The 24,976-nt window shown below is 44.4% G+C and overlaps 1 protein-coding gene across 11 annotated transcripts in view; it reads left to right on the forward strand.

Moving 5' to 3' along the window:
* Positions 1 to 3,723: 3,723 nt before the first annotated feature.
* ptprt (protein tyrosine phosphatase receptor type T) overlaps positions 3,724 to 24,976 on the forward strand; it is a 651,792-nt gene continuing 630,539 nt past the window's right edge. For 6 of the 11 annotated variants that reach the window (XM_051932509.1, XM_051932512.1, XM_051932514.1 and 3 more), the window contains exon 1: positions 3,725 to 4,164. In XM_051932509.1, the coding sequence (XP_051788469.1) occupies positions 4,089 to 4,164 (76 nt within the window). In that variant the 5' untranslated portion in view covers positions 3,725 to 4,088. Of the gene's footprint in view, positions 4,165 to 24,976 lie in introns of all 11 variants that reach the window. The other 5 variants (XM_028812019.2, XM_051932510.1, XM_051932511.1 and 2 more) reach the window with 1 other exon arrangement.

Consider the following 24,976-nt stretch of genomic DNA (forward strand, 5'->3'; position numbering starts at 1 on the left):
AACTTTAAATTTATGACCCATTGGTATCTCATAAATCTTTTCCCATCTCTTCACAGCTGTATGGAGCCTGTTACGAATATAAATAAATAAAAGTTTATTTCAGGAATGCTCATATGGAGGATCTTTGGAAACCAAATATGGTCCCCCTATGACATTGCTGTAACTAACCACTGTGGTGCCTTTATTTTTTTAAAAGTAAAGAAAAATCGGGAAATCTCTGACATGCCATAACACTTACTGCTTTCTTTATAGTCTTTAACTTTACTCGGGGGCGGCACGGTGGCGTAGTGGTGGATGCTGCCTTGCAGTAAAGAGACCTGGGTTCGCTTCCTGGGTCCTCCCTGCGTGGAGTTTGCATGTTCTCCCAGTGTCTAAGTGGGTTTTCTCCAGGTGCTCCGGTTTCCTCCCACAGTCCAAAGACATGCAGGTTAGGTGGATTGGCAATCCCAAATTGTCCCTAGTGTGTGCTTGGTGTGTGGATGTGCCCTGCGGTGGCTGGTGCGCCCCGGGGTTTGTTCCTGCCTTGGCTGGGATTGGCTCTAGCAGACCCTCGTGACCCTGTGTTAGGCTATAGCGGGTTGGATAATGGCTTACTGACTGACTTTACGATGTCACAGATCCCACGCGGTTTCTTTCGCCACACACTCGTCCGTGCAGTATTACTGGTGCGTCTCTCTTCGCGTACTGGTTGAAAACTGCGAACCGGAATTCCATTTGCACCGAGGTAATTGTTCGGCTTTCACTGTCCTGGCGCACGTACAGGGTTCAAAAACATTTGAGAAGAAAACGACGATCCTGAAGAAAACTCAGATGCAGAAGCGCCGCGCCCTGTCCGCTACACACTAAACGCACTCGCTCGCTCGCCCATGAGGGTCCGCAACTGCACAAAGCGCTTCGACAGCTCCACGTTTGTTTGTATGCAGCAGACTGGGAGTTGAATGGAGCTGCCTCATGCTTTCCTTCTCTTACAGAAGGTGTGCATGTTCCGAGTACGCACGCTGTGACAGTTATACAAGCATTGATTGTTGCTTGTGGTTTCATCAGCCCACCAGGAAAGTCAGCGGCTTAGAATTCCGTTACTTAATAGACTTTCCTGACTGTTACTCCCGACCTGCTTTCTATCACGGAACAGCGGAATCTGTTCACTGGTGCGGATGTTCCCAATGGTCCAGTCCAGTCCGATCCGCTCCAGTTTTCCCTTCTCACGATTTAATGAAAATGTCCTTCTGGACTGAATCGCTTTACTTAATGATTTTAAAACTCCGAGTCGAGTGTAGACTTCGGTGTCGCTGTTAAATGGGAGCCTAACTGTATTATGAAAGGGGGGTGTAATTAACTACATTTAAGAAATATAACTTCACTCTCGGGTATTGATGAAATGGAAGTTCAATTTAATTTAAAGGGGGAAGTGCCGTGCAATTAACCAGATGTATTGCTGAATGCCACTTTGAAGCACTGGAGAAGCGTTTTTAATACTATTAAAGTTAATAAGTAAATTGGTTTGACACATTATAGGTCAATCACCTTGCGTTTTTAGAATCTCTTGTTAGCTGCAAAGAGGGTGCCATATTTAGAAGAGGAGGACGTCTGTTTGGATGTTTGGTTGTGAGCTGATCCTCTTACACACTTAAGGCGCACCGCACTGTACGGACGGCTTTTAACAACATTCGTGATTCATTCCTTTTAAAGCAGTCCAGAAAATTCTGTACTATCCTAATAAATGTCTTAATATGAACTTTGGCCTGCCATCGTATCTGTACACGCGTGTTAAAACTCAAAGCCTCAGGTCCGCTAATTAAGATCAAACATACCGATCAGGCTAATGTAACTATTTAAAAAGCACGATTTTTCAGGAAAAAGATCCATCAGTTAATAAAATAAAGATCAAACATTTTCTCTGTTTGAAATCTGACTAGTCTGTTTCAAATGATTTATCATTATCTAATTTCAATTTAAAATGACAGGCGTTTTCCGCGATCTTTCCAGTATTTATTAACCCTGCATTTCATCCAGAAGCAGAATTTAATTGCATTATTTTAATGCGTCAGTCGTTCTAATTCTGTATTGATATCGTATTGTGACGCTGTTCATGGCGCTATATGAATGTTATATACTGACTTGTTTCATCTGTTTGTGCGTGGAGCTGGGCGTTATTTTATGTTAGATGATACAACGCTGTTCCTTTTTTCTATCCGGTCAATACAAACATCTTACTCAGTTCTCTTTGTGGCAGTTTGCTACCAACACGTTCTTTTCATTGTCAACACAAAGGCTGTCGACACAGTAACACACACAGAGAATTTAATTTTGTATAGCCCAAAATCACACAAGAAGTGCCGCAATGGGCTTTAACAGGCTCTGCCTTTTGACACCCCCCCCCCCCCTTGACTCTCTGAGAAGACAAGGAAACTCCCCCCCCCCCCAAAAAAAAAACCCTTGTAGGGAAAAAGAAAAAAATTTAAGAAACCTTGGAAAAGGCAATTCAGAGAGAGACCCCTTTCCAGGTAGGTTGGGCGTGTTGTACATATTCAAAAAAGGGGGTCAATACAATACAATACAGAACAGAACACAAGTAATCCTCAATATAATATAATAGTGCAATAGAAATATTACAAGTACAGAGTAGAATTCAATAGTAGATGATATTACATTACGTCTCCTCATCTTAATCTCCGCCATCTCTCCACCCTCCTCATATATTCCGTTTTCTGGTGACGGATCGGCAGCCCTCACGCTTAGGACCTTTGGTGTGCTTTAACTTCTTCCAGTTTGGGGAGATTTCCACCACAGCCATTTTAAGAATGGTTATGTCGAGTGATAACGAAGAGAGGGTTGGATTCGACTTATTGTCAATGCCCTTCGGACTCTCTTTCGGAAGACCCCCAAGTCCCCTTGCTCTTTGCTTCACTTATACCCGAACTTGAACTTGTATAGTAGAGGGTGAGTCAAAATTATGTTAACATTTGAATGGTGGAAACAATTTATTCACAAAACATACTTCATATGTGCAAGATGATGCAGGAATGTACCATATGTGTCACATAAATTGTCCACAAAAATTGTATACAGTATAAGTATATACATAGCAGCACCATTAGTGTTAACATAATTTTGACTCACCCTGTATAAGAGGTGGAGGTACTCCCCTTTCCCCCACTGTACCTCCAGTGCCCCGTCCTGCTCACCGCTGGTAGTTGTTGACCATAACATTACATTTCATTGTTATGGAAAGTTCATTTATCGCCCAAAACAGCAGATCTCTTACAGTTTACTGCCACATTGGGGTCACGCAGCTGTTTTTGGCTGTCGATCGTGAAGCGCAAGTTCTAAAACACATCCCTTAACCCGCCCTACCGATCGAACCCCCAGGAACGCGGAGTCTCTGCTCCGTCTCGGTATCTGTCCGTCAGATTCGCGATGGAACCTGTGAGGCATCGGCTTTGCGAAAAAAACAAAACAACTTTCTTTAACGTTCATTCATATATTAAGTTGGGCTCAATACGAGTCGTGTCGCCTTTTGTTTTCAGAGGAAAGCTCCCAAAATTCGGAATAGGCTCGCTTTAACCTCTTGATTTCATTCACAGTCGTCATGGGATTGTGGTCCGCCTAACTGATTTCAAAGTAAAAGTAACTCTATTAATTGATCGGAAGGTTGCGATCGCGAGACAGTGTAGGTTTGTGAATAAGCAGAGTTGTCCAGACTATTCACTTAAAAAAAAAAAAAACCATGGCAGCTCATTTTAGAAACCTCATTTGATCACCTGAAGACAACTTGAGGAGCCACCGATTGGCCGTCCGCACACTTAAGTCCTGCCATCCTGGCCCTGGCCGCACAGTGTCGCGTCGTCCTGGGGTTTGGAGAAGGCAGGTTTCAGGACCCTGGGGAAGTCCTCTTTACTCCTCTTGCCTCCTCTCCCCCTTTCAGCAGTTATTGCTACTGTACTCAACCGAAGCCAAACATTCAGACCAGGATAACTGCTTGAGCCTTTAAATTCTCTCCAAGTGCTCCACCAATGCAGGGATATTGTACGGCGAGCGCGCAGAGCCACAGAGTGCCAGCACTGGAGGAGGGCATGTGAAATAAAAGCATGACCGGGAGGATGTACCTGGCGCTGCTATCCGCTTTTCACCTGCTGAATGTCATTTGGGGACAATTTTTTCCAGGTAATTTCTTTCTTTCTTTGAAGGTTATTTGTGTGTCGCATTGTAGTTTGCTCCGCGGAAAAAGAAAGTTTTGTCTGGGGTCCGCTTCATTGGAGAAGCTTTGAGGAAAGTGTGCGGTGAATTAATAGCACAACTTTCGGCATGTTTTGAATCTGCAGAAATGACACCACATGGGCAACATCTATCTATCTATCTATCTATCTATCTATCTATCTATCTATCTATCTATCTATCTATCTATCTATCTATCTATCTATCTATCTATCTATCGCGAGGGTGCTCAATATGAGTTCCTAGATTTGGCACCCTATTTCATTAACTACAGAAGATCATGTCAGTTGTTCCGTAGTATTTATTTAACACATGATAACTCCGCTCGCTTGACCACAGTCTCCTAATTTCATGTAATATCCATCGACACCAGGATCCTTAACGACGATCCTCCGCGGAACACGCGCACCTGCTTCTACGTATCATTCGGCTTCTTTATCTCGAGAAGACATGAACTAAATCTGTTTCCGATTGTAAAGAAAACTAGATTCCCATCCAAATGATCAGTAATATGACAAGAGTCAAGTTCATCAAGCAAATATCCTGATTTTTTCGGGTCTGCTTTAGACAAATTACTGATCGCTGCTGTCATGTTAACCGATTCCAACAATCGGAGCAATTCTCGTTTAAACCATTTACTGCGTGGTTAGGTGTTATTGCTGATCTTTACTGTGCGATCTTCTAAGTGGACGAATTTTATTTGCTAAGTGTGAAGCGCTTTTAAACAGTTTCACGAGTTTCTGACGGAGGTATGGAGTATCTTAGTGTGCGAGTCTTTTAAAAGAGTCTTATTATTCTCTAACGTGCCTCCGTTAAATGTCTTCCCGATGCTCAAGAAAGGATGTCTGTACACTAAACATGTAGGATGCTGCTAGCTTTAGTTAATTGCCGATTAACTATTACTTTAACATCTTTTTCTCTTTACTTAACACTTTTCCGAAATACTGTACTTCACCTGACGTCTCATGATAGCGATTCACAGATATTATAACCAGTAGATGGCGCTCCTGGAACGTACAACGTGCAATCGGCTCATTGGAAACTTTCACGGACCTTACGAACTGCAATGGCTCTTTGCAGAAGACAACGTGCGCACACTACAGTTTCTGAATCGAGACTTTCTTAAACTCAATAATTTAGCAGCACTGTTATCGAAACACCACGCTGGCGCTGGGAAATGCCGATTTACAGTATTCCTGATTAATTCCGGTAGACTCCGGAGTGAAGAGCGCGCTTCCCCAGCGACTTCATTAACTTCCCTCCAGCTCGTCTCATCTGCAGAGTTCGTATTCCCGTGAAGACAGGTCGGTCTACCAGCCGCAGGTCACTTGCATCATCTTCTCATCATCGTCCAACAAACTGCAACATGAGATCAGACAACCAGACAAGCTCGCCGCTCCTCGCCGCCTCCGATCAAACGAGAAAACAGACATCGCTCGCCATCACTCCTGAGCTACGTGCTTCCGATTCTTCTCATTTGTCCGAAGACGCCAACATTGGCCGCTAGTGTGTATTGGAATCTTAATAGCGCGCAGACAAAGAGGGGGCGAGCGCACACGCTTCTGTCAGGTCCGATCTCGGCGATTTCAGGGAACGCACTTTTTCCAAATGTGATCTCTTTATTTTTGTTTAATGGGTGCGTTAGAGATAAATTGCAAGTCGCCTTGTAGCACTAAACTAAACCTGCTAAACGTATATGCCGTTCACTCCTTTTTCTGAACCCACACAGCCTCGAGAATGCCAGGAGCCTACCTCAGGGGCATCGGGACAAACGTAGGAAGCGACTCTAGAGTGGGCATCAAGCGTGCCAGGGCGTACTTACTAGCATACTCCAGGTATATATCGAAGAAAATCAGCCGAATGCATAAATCTTAAGACTAAATTAGACAGGGCTCCTCCTGGATAAAAGAATTGACGCTATGTGTGTGTGTATATATATATATATATATATATATATATATATATATATATATATATATATATATATATATATATATATATGTGCGTAAAGCATTAGTCAAATCTCTAGGAATGTATTTGCTATATAGTGCCTTACGTATCTATCTATCTATCTATCTATCTATCTATCTATCTATCTATCTATCTATCTATCTATCTATCTATCTATCTATCTATCTATCTATCTATCGCTAACGCGGACCCCCCACTTAAGCCCATAGGTTACACGCCAGGCAGATTCGCGCTTCATTCAGAACGCATCATTGTCGAGGTATTCATCATTTTAAAAGCACGCTTTGAGATTCGGCAGATGTTTTAAAATGTTAATTCGGTGTTTTATGTATTATTTTATTTCTTGACTAAAGGCGTAGGCGTTAGGTAATGGTACCAGGACGAGAACGACATTGTGACATAGAGACACAGAGTACCTTTCAGTGTCAGATTTGTGCTGTAGTTAAATGGGAAATTATTTCTATGTGCTTTCAAAACAATATGCTTTATTCACCAATTGAAATTATTCTCGGAGAGAGAGAAATTTTCATTTGTTAAATAAAGTTTTTGCAAAATCGATGCTTTGTGTATACGCATTACATGAAATGAAGGAATGTTTAACTTCTGTGAGAAAAAGTACTCAATTTCTGTGTTTTAAAGCCATAATTTCCATTTGCAGAAATCCAGGTATTGGTTTTCTGTAGTTTCAATGCTAAGGACTGGTATCCTATATGTGTCTGGTATACACCAGTGTACGTTTTATTAGGCGGTGTAAGGTTTAACTGTTTTTGTATTCTTCTCACACACTTAAGCACCAGTTGGATTCACAGCCGTCCTCCATGTGTCGGAATTCTTAACGCTTGTATCTAAGAGCTGCTGCAGCTTCTTCTCCGCTGTCCCTACGTCCGAGACCCACAAGTCCGGCCATTACGCTCCTGTAATTTGTCCCTTTATGTCCGATTAGCTGTGTCCGCCAGTGTCGCCCACAGATGGACTGCCACTCCGTCCGAGGTTGATTCCTGCCTTACGCGTGCGGTGCAACGGAGAAAGCGCATTTAGAAAATGATTTTTTGGACCATTTAGAAGCACACGATGGAAATAAACCTGTCTTTGCCTGGAACAGTTTTGAAATTAGTTCTTCACTTGTTGATGCCAAAGTTTAGATGTAGTGCACTGCGCATAAGTTAATGTGTGCTGCGTATACAGCGAAGCTGCATAAAGCATGGAATTGTATATATGTATGACATACAGGTGCTGGTCATAAAATTAGAATATCATGACAAAGTTGATTTATTTCAGTAATTCCATTCATAAAGTGAAACTTGTATATTAGATTCATTCATTACACACAGACTGATGTATTTCAAATGTTTATTTCTTTTAATGTTGATGATTATAACTGACAACTAATGAAAGTCCCAAATTCAGTATCTCGGAAAATTAGAATATCAATTAAGATCAATGCAAAAAAAGAATTTTTAGAAATGTTGGCCAACTGAAAGGTATGAACATGAAAAGTATGAGCATGTACAGCACTCGGTATTTAGTTGGGGCTCCTTTGGCCTGGATTACTGCAGCAATGCGGCATGGCATGGAGTCGATCAGTCTGTGGCACTGCTCAGGTGTTATGAGAGCCCATGTTGCTCTGATAGTGGCCTTCAGCTCTTCTGAATTGTTGGGTCTGGTGTATTGCATCTTCCTCTTCACAATACCCCATAGATTTTCTATGGGGTTAAGGTCAGGCGAGTTTGCTGGCCAGTCAAGAACAGGGATACCATGGTCCTTAAACCAGGTATTGGTAGCTTTGGCACTGTGTGCAGGTGCCAGGTCCTGTTGGAAAATGAAATCTGCATCTCCATAAAGTTCGTCAGAAGCAGGAAGCATGAAGTGCTCTAAAACTTCCTGGTAGACGGCTGCGTTGACCTTGGACCTCAGAAAACACAATGGACCAACACCAGCAGATGATATAGCACCCCAAACCATCACTGACTGTGCAGACTTTACACTGGACCTCACATAACGTGGATTCTGTGCCTCTCCTCTCTTCCTCCAGACTCTGGGACCTTGATTTCCAAAGGAAATGCAAAATTTACTTTCATCAGAGAACGTAACTTTGGACCACTCAGCAGCAGTTCAGTCCTTTTTGTCTTTAGCCCAGGCGAGACGCTTCTGACACTGTCTCTTGTTCAAGAGTGGCTTGACACAAGGAATGCGACAGCTGAAACCCATGTCTTGCATACGTCTGTGTGTGGTGGTTCTTGAAGCACTGACTCCAGCTGCAGTCCACTCTTTGTGAATCTCCCCCACATTTTTGAATGGGTTTTGTTTCACAATCCTCTCCAGGGTGCGGTTATCACTATTGCTTGTACACTTTTTTCTACCACATCTTGTCCTTCCCTTCGCCTCTCTATTAATGTGCTTGGACACAGAGCTCTGTGAACAGCCAGCCTCTTCAGCAATGACCTTTTGTGTCTTGCCCTCCTTGTGCAAGGTGTCAATGGTCATCTTTTGGACAACTGTCAAGTCAGCAGTCTTCCCCATGATTGTGTAGCCTACAGAACTAGACTGAGAGACCATTTAAAGGCTTTTGCAGGTGTTTTGAGTTAATTAGCTGATTAGAGTGTGGCACCAGGTGTCTTCAATATTGAACCTTTTCACAATATTCTAATTTTCCGAGATACTGAATTTGGGACTTTCATTAGTTGTCAGTTATAATCATCAACATTAAAAGAAATGAACATTTGAAATACATCAGTCTGTGTGTAATGAATGAATCTAATATACAAGTTTCACTTTCTGAATGGAATTACTGAAATAAATCAACTTTGTCATGATATTCTAATTTTATGACCAGCACCTGTATATAAATAAATCTCAGCAGGACGGCTGGAAATCGTAAGGTTGTGAGTTTGAGTCCCAGTGGGAGACATCCAACTGCGAGTACGAGGCAAACACATTACGATATACAGGCGTTATGCGTGCGCGCGCGATTGTGTGAAATATTATCGACTCACTTTATCAAAAAAGAAAAAAAGACTCATCCATCCTTACAATTTCTAAACCGCGTTCTTAGTTTACGGTGTCGGGAAACCATCGCTTATCACCGAAACATTGGGCACAAGACAGGCAGATTCAGCGCCATTAATTTACCCAACACGCCCGTCCTCCGTGTGCAGATCAAATAACTAACAGTTAAACGATTTCTATGCAAATAGGTCGCAGAATATAGACTTTAACCGTTACTTTTACATCTGTTGGAAGAGTTTACAGTCCACATTATGGGATTACCTAGGAAAATCCTCTTGCACTCTTAAAATGACTGGTTCTTTAAATGGCACTTTACTGGGTTGTCTGGTTCCAGAATCATTCATCGTGGGAATGGTTCTTTGTTTATGAAATTGTTTTGGGTTTGAAACGGTCCCTAATAAGTGGACAAAATAAAAATCTTTAATGTGTTACAGGCTAGCAAGACACAACAGTGCAAGAAAACCTGAACTTAGATTGGGCTACTATTGTCTTTTTAAAATCACGTATCCATTGGTATGTCACAAGTTATCTATTCCCATATTTGTGGCACATGTTTGGGATCTAAATATTTTTTTTTCCTGGAACCTTCGTGTGGATGGTTCTTTTAGAAACCAAAAAATACCTTCATTGCTCTTAAGATCGCTTTTACTTTTAAGAGTGGAGGCACAGGGAGAACAAGCAGAGTCGGCGTGCCGGGCTCAAGTTCAACCAGGTGTAGGCATGGCGTACCTTATACTGTAGGACAGCAAAATATCCACGGTTAAAGTCCTCATTGAAAGTACATACTTAACAGGTGTTCACATAATTACTTTCAATGGCGATCCAATTATATTTTATATTAATGAAAAACGGTTAAAGGTTATTTCCACGCTGAAAAAGACACAGCGTTCCGGTTAGTCTTCATCAGGCGTCCTCAGGCTTACACGACCAAACTTTGGGTCTTTTACCTTTTTTTCCTTTTCAGCGTGCAAATCACCTTTAATTTCTTTCTTATTTGCAGATGTAGGCTGGCGCAGCCCTAAAACTAACGCCACAGTTTATATTTAATTTTGCGTTTTATTATTTTTGTGCTTAGCCGTCATTACGCCGTGCTGCTCTGTGCCGAACTGAATACACGGAGTGTGTGTGTGTGTGTGTGTGTAGCAGGTGTATAATCAATAACACTGTAACATAACCAACTGTTTATAAATGCGTAATGTTTGCAAGTGCGTATTGTATATATTGGATGTACGGTATGTTACATTGTAAGTGTAATTTCTATGTATTAAATGTATCCATTCAACCACTTTCCAAACCCGCTTATCCAGATGGGGATTGCTGAGAAGCTGCAGTCTATAAGCACATTACGCCTCTTAGTATCTTTAACTATAATTATGAATTTATACAATCATCATAAAGCTAAACAAAGCGAAAAAAAAGTCTCAAATATAAACGAGCCAGTTCCCGTTTCCCCCACCCGAGACTCTATTAATGAGTTTCGGCCTTTTGCCTGTAATTCCTTTATCTTGCACGTAAAGACTTATTCAGGACTTTTCTCCTCGGTTGTAGCTTCCTGCTCCCAGAGTTGCTCTTTGGCCTTTCCAGCTCCCATTTCAGAGTTCAGTGATAATATAACAAGTATGAACTTCAGAAGGTGTGTGTTCACGCCAAGATCGGGTCACCCCTAATGTGGTCCGGAATGGCGATGCCTTGCTAATGTTTACTAAAACATTAAAAGTCAATCAAAGCGCAGCCGGCCACAGGAGGGTGCGCAGTGCTGTTCGGTAGGGGTGCTTTGTTCATATTTAAGTAGATCCGCGCCGGAGGGCACAGTTCCGGGCTGGGCTAACTGTTTTCTGTCCAAAGTGCACGTCCTACTGGGATCTGCTTTCGTATTCCCCACTAGGAGGTTCCTTATGGCGTCTTTTTATCAGTGTGACGAGCAAGCCGCCCCCGAATCTTTAATATGTGCACCAGTTTCCCCTCGCCCAACAAGCTTTTTGGCAGTTCGTCCCGTTTACGAAGAGCTGCGTGCCACGCACGAGGCAGCACTCATTTTAAGCACACCCGTGTAATTTCTATGTACGCCCGTATTGGGTGTATCTGGAAAATGTTCCGACTTCAGAATTTCTAGGCTACGTTTAGCTTAATTCTGATCAGTATGCAGTTTAAAAGCAGTGTGCTCTGTAGAAGAGGAAAAAAGCAACCCGGCGCCAGCTGGCATCATTACTCATGATCTAATGATACGTATCGTTTGTGCCTCGCCGGCTTGACTCGCTCTCCGCCGCTGTGACTTCGTCTTTAATGATCAGAGCGGACGGTCATCCGTCCAGGGGATTCGGGATTCGGACTGGACGCTTTCCGCGCACACTCTTTCCGAAAGAAAATTGCCGATCTCTTCTTTTTTTGTGTGTGTGTGCCGCGCAACCACTCCTCTCCCCACAATATTTAGCTTTTATTCATAAAACTAATTGATCCTTTCAGTATGATGTGGGATCATTTGAGCGCTAATTACAGCATTCGTACAACGCGCACGCTAACAAAGCCAGTTGAGTTAATTATAATATTCACCGAGTGTATGATAACATTTTGTGAATTAGCCACCCTGCCAGCGCTGATGGCTCCTGCCTGCCAGGCTCCGCTGGCTACACTGTTACCAGCCTGTCTGGCACTTGTCAGGCCTATCAGCAGTGGGTTAATCGGGAAGGGTTGGGGGGTTGCTTAAAAAGTGCGTCCTTCCAAATAGCAAGAGGACCCCGATGACAGCTCTCAGCCTGAGCCACACTTTTTCGAAGCTTTTCTGCCCGCGCCGAAATGCGCCCGTCTGTCGTATTAGTGTCTTATTAACGGAGCGAATATTACAGACGCGCAAAAGGGAAGCATTTTTCACGTTTTGATCAGTTCCCCCATGGCAACTAAGACAGCAGTAATCCAGGCAGATGTGGAGTGGGCCTGGCGCCGCGCTTGCTTGCGGGGAGGCAGCCTCGTCAGCCGTATCTTAAATACAAATTGGACGCTTTATGTCTCATTAGCGGCCTGCTAAATAAATACCTCACTGAGAGTCTGTTTAGCTGCAAGTGCTGAGCCAGGATGATGGGCAGGGCCGACCGGACCCCTTCTCCTCCCCCTGCTGCTGCTGCTGTTGCTGTTGCTGTTGCTGCTGCTCAGTTTCTTGATGCCCACTCCCACTCCTTTATTCTCAAGCTTTCTGTCAAATACAATATTTGATTCTTCCTCCTTACTGTTACCCAGCCTGATTGACACCAGAGGTTAATACCGCCATTATGGCACGCTACAATGCCACACTGATCTTCTCTTTGGCTTGGCCATGTTCCTCTGTGCCATGTTCACTCACTTCAAGATTTCTGACGTCCCGTACTTGCAAAACCTTGCTTGTTAAAAGTGACCTTCTGTAAATGGGTCCTCCTTGCTACCCTGGCATCTTAGGGACTGCCCATAGGTGGTTTGAGTCCTACCTCTTAGGTGGAGCCTACCTCATGTCCTGGTGTGGACAGATGTAAAGCGTGATCTAGGCAAGCAAGGGGGTACCCCTAGGATCTGTGTTGGGTCTTCTACTCTTCTCCCTTTGCACCTCCTCATTAGGCCTCATCATCTAACCCAGAGGTGGGCAATGTCGGTCCTGGAGAGCCGCAGTGGCTACAGGTTTTTGTTCCAACCCAATATCTTAATGAGAAGTCAGTTATTGCTGATGATGCGCTTATTACTCAAGTGACATTTTTGATGCTTCATTTTAGTGGTCTCGCTTGTTAAGGTTCCACACCCTTAATTGCTTATGTCAATCTTAAAACGCTGCATTCCGTGGTCTAATGGCTCCTTATTAAAAATAAGATGTAAATGACAAAGCAGCCAGCAGTTCTCCATCTAGCATGTTTCCATTTACATCTGTGTGTATTCATCATATACTGTTTGATTTAATAAAATATTAAATAAAAAATGTGACAGACTGAAAATTATCCTTTTTAGGCTTCAAATCATTTGATGGATATCCTGTGATATAAGACCATACATTGCAGAGCAACAAGCCATAAAATCAAATAAGGTCTGAGATTGACAAGGATTGGTTTCTAATTAAGCAATTGGGTTGAAATGAAAACCTGCAGCCACTGTGGCTCTTCAGGACCATCACTGCCCACCCCTGATCCAACCCCATGGTTTCACTTATTAGTGCTACACCTTTGATATGCAGCTGTACCTGTTGCACCCTCCAGAGAATCACATGGTATCAGCTAAAATCTCTGCATGTCTCATTGACATTGCAACCTGGATGAAGGAGCACTCTCTGGAGCTCAGTTTGGCCTTCATATTATCCCAGCTTGTCCATCTGTTCAGCACCACATTTCTGTTCAGCTTGGCTCATTATTGCTAACACCCATCAAGCCAATGTGCAATCTTTGGGTGGTGATGGATGACCAGCTGTCCTTCAGTATCTTATTGCTTCAGCCTCATGATCCTGGAGATTCACCATGTACAATATCTGCAAGATCAGACCATATGCAACACAACTTCTGGTGCAGGAGTTGATCTTGTCATGCCTGGGCTACTGCAACTATCTTCTAGCAGCGTGTGTCACCAAGCTGCTGCAGATAATTCAAAATGCAGCAGCACGTCTCATGTTCAAGCGGCCAAGACGGGCACATGTCACTCCTTTCTTCAGATCACTACATTGGTTTCTTGTAGAAGCACATATTAAGTTCAAAGTCTTGATGCTTGCCAATGAGTCAGGTCAGCTCCTATATATGTACAGTGGGGCAAAAAAGTATTTAGTCAGCCACCAATTGTGCAAGTTCTCCCACTTAAAAAGATGACAGAGGCCTGTAATTTTCATCATAGGTATACCTCAACTATAAGAGACAAAATGAAAAAAAAAATCCAGAAAATCACATTGTCTAATTTTTAAAGAATTTATTTGCAAATTATGGTGGAAAATAAGTATTTGGTCACCTACAAACAAGCAAGATTTCTGGCTCACAGACCTGTAACTTCTTCTGTAAGAGGCTCCTCTGTCCCCCACTCATTACCTGTACTAATGGCACCTGTTTGAACTCGTTATCAATATAAGAGACACCTGTCCACAACCTCAAACAGTCACACTCCAAACTCCACTATGGCCAACACCAAAGAGCTGTCAAAGGACACCAGAAACAAAATTGTAGACCTGCACCAGGCTGGGAAGACTGAATCTGCAATAGGTAAGCAGCTTGGTGTGAAGAAATCAACTGTGGGAGACAATTATTAGAAAATGGAAGACATACAAGACCACTGATAATCTCCCTCGATCTGGGGCTCCACGCAAGATCTCACCCCGTGGGGTCAAAATGATCTCAAGAACGGTGAGCAAAAATCCCAGAAATACACGGGGGGAATTAGTGAATGACCTACAGAGAGCTGGGACCAAAGTAACAAAGGCTACCATCAGTAACACACTACGCCGCCAGGGACTCCACTCCTGCAGTGCCAGACGTGTCCCCCTGCTTAAGCCAGTACATGTGCAGGCCCGTCTGAAGTTTGCTAGAGAGCATTTGGATGATCCAGAAGAGGATTGGGAGAATGTCTTATGGTCAGATAAAACCAAAATAGAATGTCGTGTTTGGAGGAGAAAGAATGCTGAGTTGCATCCAAAGAACACCATACCTACTGTGAAGCATGGGGGTGGAAACATCATGCTTTGGGGCTGTTTTTCTGCAAAGGGACCAGGACGACTGATCTGTGTAAAGGAAAGAATGAATGGGGCCATGTATCATCAGATTTTGAGTGAAAACCTCCTTCCATCAGCAAGGGCATTGAAGATGAAACGTGGCTGGGTCTTTCAGCATGACAATGATCCCAAACACACCGCCCGGGTAACGAAGGAGTGGCTTCGTAAGGAGCATTTCAAGGTCCTGGAGTGGCCTAGCCAGTCTCCACATCTCAACCCCATAGAAAATCTTTGGAGGGAATTGAAAGTCCGTGTTGCCCAGCGACAGCCCCAAAACATCACTGCTCTAGAGGAGATCTGCATGGAGGAATGGGCCAAAATACCAGCAACAGTGTGTGAAAACCTTGTGAAGACTTACAGAAAACATTTGACCTCTGTCATTGCCAACAAAGGGTATATAACAAAGTATTGAAATGAACTTTTGTTATTGACCAAATACTTTTTTTCCACCATAATTTGCAAATAAATTCTTCAAAAATCAGACAATGTGATTTTCTGGATTTTTGTTTCTCATTTTGTCTCTCATAGTTGAGGTATATCTATGATGAAAATTAAAGGCCTCTCTCATCTTTTTAAGTGGGAGAACTTGAACAATTGGTGGCTGACTAAATACTTTTTTGCCCCACTGTATATGGAGACACCTGTGAGGTCCTGTGCCCTTCTCACCAAACAAGATCTGCTGATGAATGGCATCTGCTGATACCACCTCAGTGTGGCATCAAATCTCAATCCAGACTCTTTTCATGTGTAGCTCCTAGCTGGTGGAACGAGCTGCTGACTCCCTCAGAGTTTGAAGACCCTCTTTTTTGGTGAATTTCTGATTTCTGATTTTGAAACCTGGGTGGTGTAACTAAATTTTATTTTGTTCTGAGCTGTTCACTAGTGGTGATCAATTTTGTACCCTTGCCCTGTAACACTTGTTCCCAAACAGTCCCCCAGACTGATGTCTACTTGATTATGTTGTCCTCTTTTTTGTAAGCAAATAATTGCAAAATTTAAATGTTGTCCCATATCTAGAGTAAAGTGACTGGCAGGGGGGCTGGCACAGCACTTTAGAACTAGCAGGCATGGCAACCAGGCTCTAATACAGATTCTTACAAATGACGTCCATTATCTTTTTATTCTATTTGATGATTTGTAAAATAAAGTATTCTTCCCTGCCGCCAAGACTGTGCTTGTGTGCAGTTTTGCTGCCATGTCAGCTCACTCCTCCACAGGGCAGACAGATCCGTGTTTAAGTACATGTGCACATCTACAGTACTACTGAAGACCACTGGTCACCTGATGGGTTTGTGTGCTCGTTTCAGAAAGTGAGATGCCCGCTCTTTGTACCGGCAATGCCATGAGACCTCATCTTTGTGCCTTTAAACTACTGGAGCCTTAGCTGTGCAAATAATTTCAAATAAACAATTAAACAATATGTGCCATATTCAGGTGTCTTGGGTGTACTGCAGTAGGAAATGGTCTATAAATGTAACAATGAACTGTATTTATTGTTTGAGTTTTATGTGTTGTAAAAGAAAAGCACAGACAAGCGTAAAGGTTTGGGGTTTTCCGGCCTGTAAGATCAAAGTCAGTTCACTTCTCATAGGTACAACAGACAGTGATGAAATGAATAGGGGAACAATTTATATGGGTGGGACCGGAAACAGGCAGACAGAATGCTGGGAAGGAACCGTGATGGTGGATGGGAGTTATGACGTCATCAGAAGGGGACCAGAGGGAAGGAATGAGTGCGGAAGTGGCTGTGTGTTGTTAGGGAGTCCGGGTGAATTCAAGGCGGTGATGTTTCGGTCTTTCTGTGGAAATAAAGAAAGAAAGGTTAGTACCCCGCCTTTGTCCCCTGGTACGGTATACTATGTTGCTCGTTGGATCTTTAAGTGGCTCCCTATGCACGCGAGTGCAGACCCATCGAGTCGGGCGGCCCGAACTGAGAGGTCGTTAACCCGGGAGAGAGCATCAGCATTAGCCTGTAGGTTACGCCGGCGATAAGTGACAGTGAACTTATAAGGCTGCAGGTCCAAAAACCAGCTGGTGACTCGGGGGTTTGACTCCTTGTGAACTGCCATCCACTGGGGGGCGGCATGGTCTGTTACTAGAGTGAACTCTCGACCCAACAGGTAGTACCACAGATGAGCTACCGCCCACTTGATGGCCAAAGCTTCCCATTCTACAACAGTATACCTTGTCTCCCTATCCAGCAATTTCCGGTTCAGGGAAATCACGGGGTGATTGACACCATCGATGCTTTGACTCAACACGGCACCTAGACCTGTGTCGAAGCATCGGTCTGGAGGAGAAAAGGAAGAGAGAAGTCAGGAGTTCTCAACACCAGTGCTGTTGTCAGGGCCATCTGTAGGTCACTGAATGCCCGTTCCGTTAAGTCGTCGCATACCACATACAAAGGGGCCCTTTTCTTTGTTAGGTTTGTCAAGGGTGCGTCTCTCTCAGAAAAACGAGGCACAAACCGCCGGTAGTAATCTGCTAATCCCAAGAAAGCTTGCACTTGTCTCTTAGTTATCGGATGGGGCCATTCAAGGATGTCTTTACTTTAGAACATTTTGGTTTCACCAATCCCCCCCATCCCTCCACCAGGTAGCCCAAGTATTTAGCCTCGTTCAATCCAAAAAAACATTTCCAGAGATTGATACGGAGGCCTGCATTCACTAGTGTCAGGAGGATGGCGTAAACCTGCAAGACATGCTCCTCCCAGGTGCCGGAATAAATGACCACGTCATCAAGGTAGGTGGCACAGTAGGACTGGTGGGCCTTTAGAACTCTGTCTACCAGATGCTGAAAGGTTGCTGTTGCTCCATGCAGCCCAATTGGGAGAACCTTGTGTTTCCAATGTCCGCTAGGGGTACTAAATACTGTTTTTTCTCTTGCGGATGCTGTTAAGGGAATTTGCCAGTATCCCTTTGTCATATCAAGAGTAGTCAAATAACGTGCCGTCCCCAGGCACTCAAGGAGCTCGTCCACACGGGGCATTGGGTAGGCATCAAATTTGGAGACTTGATTAAGACATTGAAAGTCATTACTTTCATGTTCGTTACTTGGGGAAAAAAGCCCTACTAATTCCCATGCGATATTTTTTGTATCGCCTCTGGATATCGAATCGCATAATCAACCATAACTAATATATATTTATGGCCACGAGTTGAAGGTTCTAGGGGGCCTACGAGATCGACTCCGATCCTTTCAAAGGGAACATCAATGAACGGAGTCGGAATGAGAGGCGCACGGTCCCTCCTAGGAATCTGACGTAGCTGACACTCCGGTGCAGGATTGACAGAAGCGTCGGACCTCCTCGTTAATTCCTGGCCAATAGAAACTGAGTTTTATTCTCTCTAGGGTTTTCTCAGCCCCGAGATGGGTGCCTAGGAGGTGGGCATGAGCCAGTTCGCAGACCTCCCGCCGGTAGGTCCGCGGCACTAGCAAATACTTCCGTACCTCACTTTTGTGTTTCGCGACCAGATACAACAGATCATTCTCTAAAACAAAGTAGGATCCCGGTGGCATGGAACTCTCTGTTGGATCGCCATCAGCGGAAACAATGGCATTCCTGGCAAACTTCAGAGAATCATCGTTCCACTGTTCTCTTTTAAAAGATGCCGGGGTAGATTTGAATTGATAATCTATGCCGACGAGAGGATCTCGTGAAGGCACTGGGTTATCGACTATCTGACCTGGATCCTCACCCGTTTGTACTTCCGGGTCAAGGTCCGTCACCAGAGAGTCTTCCTCCTGGTTGTCTACGTCATCACTAGTCGCCGAGGTGCACGACGTGGGAACCTCTGGGACGGTGCCTTGTCCATTCATAATCAGACCCAATTTGGCTTTAGGAGTGGTACTTGAGCTACCACGTTTACTTTCTGACCAGTCTTGTCCTAAAATAACCGGAAAGGGGGGCTTGGGCAGTACAGCGACGAGCAGTTGTCTCGACTCACCCTTCCAGGTTATATAACATTTTGCAGATCTATATGATCTGGTCTCCCTGTGCACACAGGTTATGCTCGTTTGTTGAGTTACCCACAGTCGCGGTAGCACATAACGGCGATCAACAATGGTAATGTTGCTCCCAGAGTCAAATAACGCCAAAACTGAGTGCCTGTTTACTAACACCGCTCCCGTATTCGGGACAGCCAGGGGATTAGACAGCACAGTACCTCTCTCCTTTGGCCCAGGTACAGTCCATTGGCACCAGGTGTAATGGACAGGCGGTGAGGATATGCCCAACCTTGCCACACTTGAAACAGCGCGGTGGGGCCGGCAGTTTCTCCTTGGGTTTAACCGGAACCTCCGCAGCACAGTGGGTGGACTCTGGGGTAGTGACATGTCCCTGTTGGGTCCCGCGAGCAGACTTCTCCGACCCCCCCGACTCGCCTCACCACTAGTTGGCTGCTCCCCCGGAACATATATAGAAGGGGTGTCCCAGCCGGGCATGGGACCTGGTCACCTGTCACTATATATATATATGTATATATATATTGACTTGATGCTATACCCGGATTAAGAAGTGTTCCTTTAATTTTTTTCAAGCAGTATACTGCTCAAAAAAATTAAAGGAACACTTTTTAATCTGGGTATAGCATCAAGTCAGTGAAACTTCTGGGCTATTGATCTGGTCAGTTAAGTAGCAGAGGGGGTTGTTAATCAGTTTCAGCTGCTTTGGTGTTCATGAAATTAACAACAGGTGCACGAGGGGCAACAATGAGACGACCCCCAAAACAGGAATGGTTTAACAGGTGGATGCCATTGACATTTTTGCCTCCTTATCTTTTCTGACTGTTTTTTCACTAGTTTTGCATTTGGCAGCATGGTATTGGTACTGGTAGCATATATGCACATGTAGTCCAACTTCTCAAGGATGGCACATCAATACGTGCCATTGCCAGAAGGTTTGCTGTGTCTCCCAGCACAGTCTCAAGGACATGGAGGAGGTTCCAGGAGACAGGCAGTTACTCTAGGAGAGCTGGACAGGGCCGTAGATGGTCCTTAACCCATCAGCAGGACTGGTATCTGCCCCTTTGAGTAAGGAGGAACAGGATGAGCACTTTCAGAGCCTACCAAATTACCACCAGCAGGCCACTGGTGTGAATGTCTCTGACCAAACAATCAGAAACAGACTTCATCAGGGTGGCCTGAGGGCCTGACGTCCTCTAGTGGCCCCTGTGCTCACTGCCCGGCACCGTGGAGCTTGATTGGCATTTGCCATAGAATACCAGAATTGGCAGGTCCACCACTGGCATCCTGTGCTTTTTACAGATGAGAGCAGGTTCACCCTGACCATATGTGACAGATGTGAAAGGGTCTGGAGAAGCTGTGGAGAACATTATGAATGTTATGCTGCCTGTAACACCGTTCAGCATGACCAATTTGGTGGTGGGTCAGTGATGGTCTGGAGAGGCATATCCATGGAGAGACGCACAGACCTCTACAGGCTAGACAATGACACCTTGAATGCCATTAGGTATCGGGATGAAATCCTTGGACCCATTGTCAGACCCTATGCTGGTGCAGTGGCTCCTGGGTTTCTCCTGGTGCATGACAATGCCCGGGCTCATGTGGCGAGAGTTTGCAGGCAGTTCCTGGAGGATGAAGGAATTGATACCATTGACTGGCCCCCACGCTCACTCGCCTGACCTAAATCCAATAGAACACCTCTGGGACATTATGTTTTGGTCCATCTGACACCTCAGACTGTCCAGATCTGGGAGGAAATCCCCCAGGACAGCATCCGTCATCTCATTAGGAACATGTCCCCCCCCAACGTTGTCAGGCATGCATACAAGCTTGTGGGGGCCATACAAACTACTGAGTACGATTTGGAGTTGCTACAACAAAATTTCGGTAAAATGGACTTGCCTGCCTGCCGCATCATTTTTTCCCTTTGATTTCCATGGTGTCTTTGAACTCAGCCCTCTGTAGGTTGATAATTTTCATTTCCATCAAACAATGTGGTGTTCTTTCACATTACCCACTCCACATCAATAGAGATAGACAGCAGGATTTTTTTCCCCATTGAGATCTGATGTGTTTTCAAAGTGTTCCTTTAATTTTTTTGAGCTGTTTATATTGTGATTCATGAGTCATTGTCTATACATCTCAAAACATGAGGATGAGTCTCAGTACTTTAGTAAAAAAAAACAGCTTTATTCAACTTGAAAAAGGAACAGCATGGTTATTTATTGCAGCTACCACTCTTCTATACACAGCCAGAGTAAATGGGCATAGTTGGGGCCGGGTCAGTGGCCAAGTTATACTGTTCCTTGCATTTATAATGTTCCTTGGATCACCCATCGGTGACTGCGTTTATAGCGCAATCTCGATCGGCTCATAGTTGTTTCTGTGGAGTTATACTGCTGTGCTGCGAACCTGCAGTTGCCTCAGTAATGGACAAGCAGTCCTCCACACATGTGGGGGGGTGTCCTAAAAAAGTTCAGAAAGCTCACAATGGGGCGCCAGATAGCCCCAAAGACTCAGCAAAGCATCACATTTTGATTGAATAAAGTAAGGAATTTTTTTATTTCACGAAAGCACATTTCACAAACACTTCTCCAATAATAAGCCACCAATACAATAAATTAACAATAAATCACTAATTGCTTCTCCTTCTCCACCTCCACTGAGTTTTGCCCACTGCCTCCCGACTCTGACTCCACTATATGAGGCAGTGGACTTTGTTTTATGCCGGACCCAGGAATACTTCTGGTACCATTCTGTTTCCTCTAGGAAGCACTTTCGGCCATAGACAAAGTAGGGTGGTCCTCCCCAGATCCCAAGGGACTCCTGCAGGGCTGCCATTCTAGACTCAATTTCACTAGCACCTCTGCAGGAGTCCCAACTGGGTTCCGATATGAGGACCACTGACAGCTAGCGCATGGGGGATGGAACCTCTCTGAAGTTCCGGCTTCCACTGGACCTCCCATTATTTTATACCGGCTGGACACAGAGTTATCTTTCCGCCCAGCCAGCCAATCTGTCCAACATTCCTCTCGAGCCTTCCATACTGGTAATAATCCATGCTCCTCCCAGGCCAGGATGCTCATTCTTATCCCACAATATATATATATATATATATATATATATATATATATATATATATATACAGTATATTCATGGCATTCGTAGTCTGAATTACAATCTGATTGTATGGGTGGTTACCTACCAGGTAACGCTTGTGGTTGGTCAGCAAGTCAGCTAACATCCGTCATGGTGCCCTCAGTTGTGAGAAGCAGATCATAGAATGGTTGAAATAGTTTACTGTCAAATAATGCAAAGAGTACGCGACACGTGTTTCACCCTAATTCTGAGCTCATCAGGCATACACACTCGGACGTCAGCGCTAGAGGCGAAGCTGGTACAGAAGAAGATTGGCAAGGAGACAGGAGTGAGCAAGAAGTGCTTGAGTGAACCTTTTTGAGCCAGCCATGGGCACAGCCATTAGGGTAGTGAATACCCAGTTGGGCCAGCGGGATTGCACTTCCTGTCTCAGGTATTTTTTTACCTTTTGTCCTTTTTGTTTATCCCAGCCTCACTTTAATAAAGCAAATACTTCTACTTTGGAATAAAGCTTTTTGATTCTTTTCATTCTCGATTGTGTGGCCTGCAGGAGACACTAACTGTTCCAATGTGTGTAAATGTTGCAATGTACAGTATGTGTGCTGTGTATGGGCTTTGTGTGTGTTTGAGTTTGCCCATTTGTAGCATGAACAACTTGAGCTTAGTTCCTTAAAACCTGCAGGATTTTAACCAAATAATGTTGGTTATGTGGTGTGCATTTCTGCATGAAGTGGATCATTTTGATGCATTCACGTGGACCTGTGTGTGTATATTTTATTTGAGTGCCGGTGTTTGCCTGCTGTAAGCTGCTGTCATGTATGAAAGCATGTTGAGCGTGTGCAGGTGGATGTGAGGAGAGTCCCTTTGCTCTTTGTTTTGTTTCTAAAGTGGGCCCCATCTTTAAAATGTTTCTATGCTCCAAGTACTCTTCACCATTTAATTTACTGCCAGGTACTGCCATTTAAGACAAGAAAATTCATCCCACTCATGCGTCCTACAAGCTGGTATTCTTGGGAGACACTGGCACCGAGAGCACAGTAATTTGGGTGGTGCTCTCGTGTGTGACAATGGTAGGACTGTCCTCTCCTGTTTCACCACGACTGACTGGCTTTTCTCCAGGTGCCTTTCCAGTGTCTTGTTGTTGCTGGTCAGTGACTGACCGACGGCGTTTGACTGGTTTGTCAAGGTGCATCCTGCCTCTGGGTATGAATTCATCAGAATCAGAATGAATGTTACACAAGGTGAGTGGGCTAATAGTACTGGACTGTTACTGGGCTGCCATGAGTGTCTGTTGAATCCGATGTGAATTTAAAAAAAGTGGTAGAACAAGAGAGGCTTTGGGCTTTATTGTGAATGGGCAAGCTGCAGTGGATGTAGGGCCTGATGTGAGTGGCTGTGACCAGTTAGGTGTGTGACCAGAGCACTGGTGGGGGCTAATGTGACTGGGTGGACAGGAGTGTCTGTAACAGTAAAGTGCAACTGGATGGACAGAAGCAGCTATGAGTTCTGATGTGGCCCCAGTTAACTGTGACCATTGTGATCTGTAAGGTGTCACAAGGTAATGAGGAAAAGGCAATGGGTTCTGATATGACATTAGCTACATGTGATTGGGTGGATAGGGGTGACTGTGACCAGTTAAGTGAGTGACCAGAGCAGATATGGGGTCTGATGTGATTTCAGTGAACTGTGACTTAATTGACTGGTGTGGCTGTAATCATTTATGTGTCATCTGGTGGACAGGAGCAGCTATGGGGTTTGATGCGACTTCAGTTAACTGTGACTGTGTGAATCAAGTGGCTGTGACCAGTTACGTATGACTGGGTGGAAAGGAGAAGCTTTGGACTTTGATGTGGATGGACTGACTGGAGCAGCTATGAGGTCTGCCATTTCATTAACTGTCCCTGGTTGGACAGGAATTACTAAGACCAGTAAAGTGTCACTGAGTGGACAGGAGCAACTGTCAGATATGCCTTCAGTTAACTGTAAATGGGTAGACTGTAGTGGCTGTGGGGTCTCATGTGACTTCACCCCAGTTCAGGAGTGAAGTGATAGCCATGGCGAGTTATGGGGTTTGAGGTGACTTAGACTTACTTTAACTGGCCAGACCAGATCTTCTCAATGCAAATTCAGTTAACTGTAACTGGGAGACTGGGAGTGGCTGCGGGTTCTGATGTAACTGTAATGGACAGTAATTGGCTGAACAGAAGTCACTGTGGAGTCTGGTATGACTTTAAAAAATGGTAATGGGGAAAACTGGAGCAGTTGTGACCAGTTAAGCGTCGGGGTCAGACAGAAGTGGCTATGGGGTCTGAAGTGATTCAGTTAAACATAGCTGGATGATCAGGAGCTGTCGTGGTGTCTGATGTAGCTGGGGTTAACTTTAACTGGCTATACTGAAGTGGCTGAGGGCTGTTTTGACTTCAGTGGACACGACGTGGGCTTGCTGGAGTGGCTGTGATGTTTGCCCTGGTTACACCAGTCAGACTGGACATCCAGTTCAGTTAAATTCAAATCATTTGTTTAACAGTCTTCCCTGAGCACAGGCCAAGGATGCTAGAGGTAAATTACTAAGCCATACTACGTGTCTGTGTAGACCCGTGTATCATACAGTACATTGGCGTGATGTTTGGCTAGCTCTGTGATCTGGTTGGCTCTCCATATACTTTTGTCTGCTGGTTTATCTTTGCCCATCTTTTCACAACGTCAGCTTCACTTCATGATTTATGGAGTAGTTATGGAGCTTCCAGGTTTCAGAACCAATCGGTAAACAATTAGGAGACTGGAGGATTATGGGAGACAGCTGCCCCATAGCAATGAGTGATGTGCTTACAGATGTTTGCTACCTACTGCAGGTGGGCACACCATAAACTACAAAATGAACTTTAGAACCTGTGACTGTCCTTCCAAAGGATACAATGAAAAGACAGCAGGGTAGAGCAGTCTGGTGATGGACAGTAAACATCATATGGGTTTCTAGCCCATTCTGCTAATCACTATATCTGAATCACTGTAGTGCCCATCTTGCTG

This window comes from Erpetoichthys calabaricus, chromosome 10, assembly GCF_900747795.2.
Source record: "Erpetoichthys calabaricus chromosome 10, fErpCal1.3, whole genome shotgun sequence".
Lineage (NCBI taxonomy): Eukaryota > Metazoa > Chordata > Cladistia > Polypteriformes > Polypteridae > Erpetoichthys > Erpetoichthys calabaricus.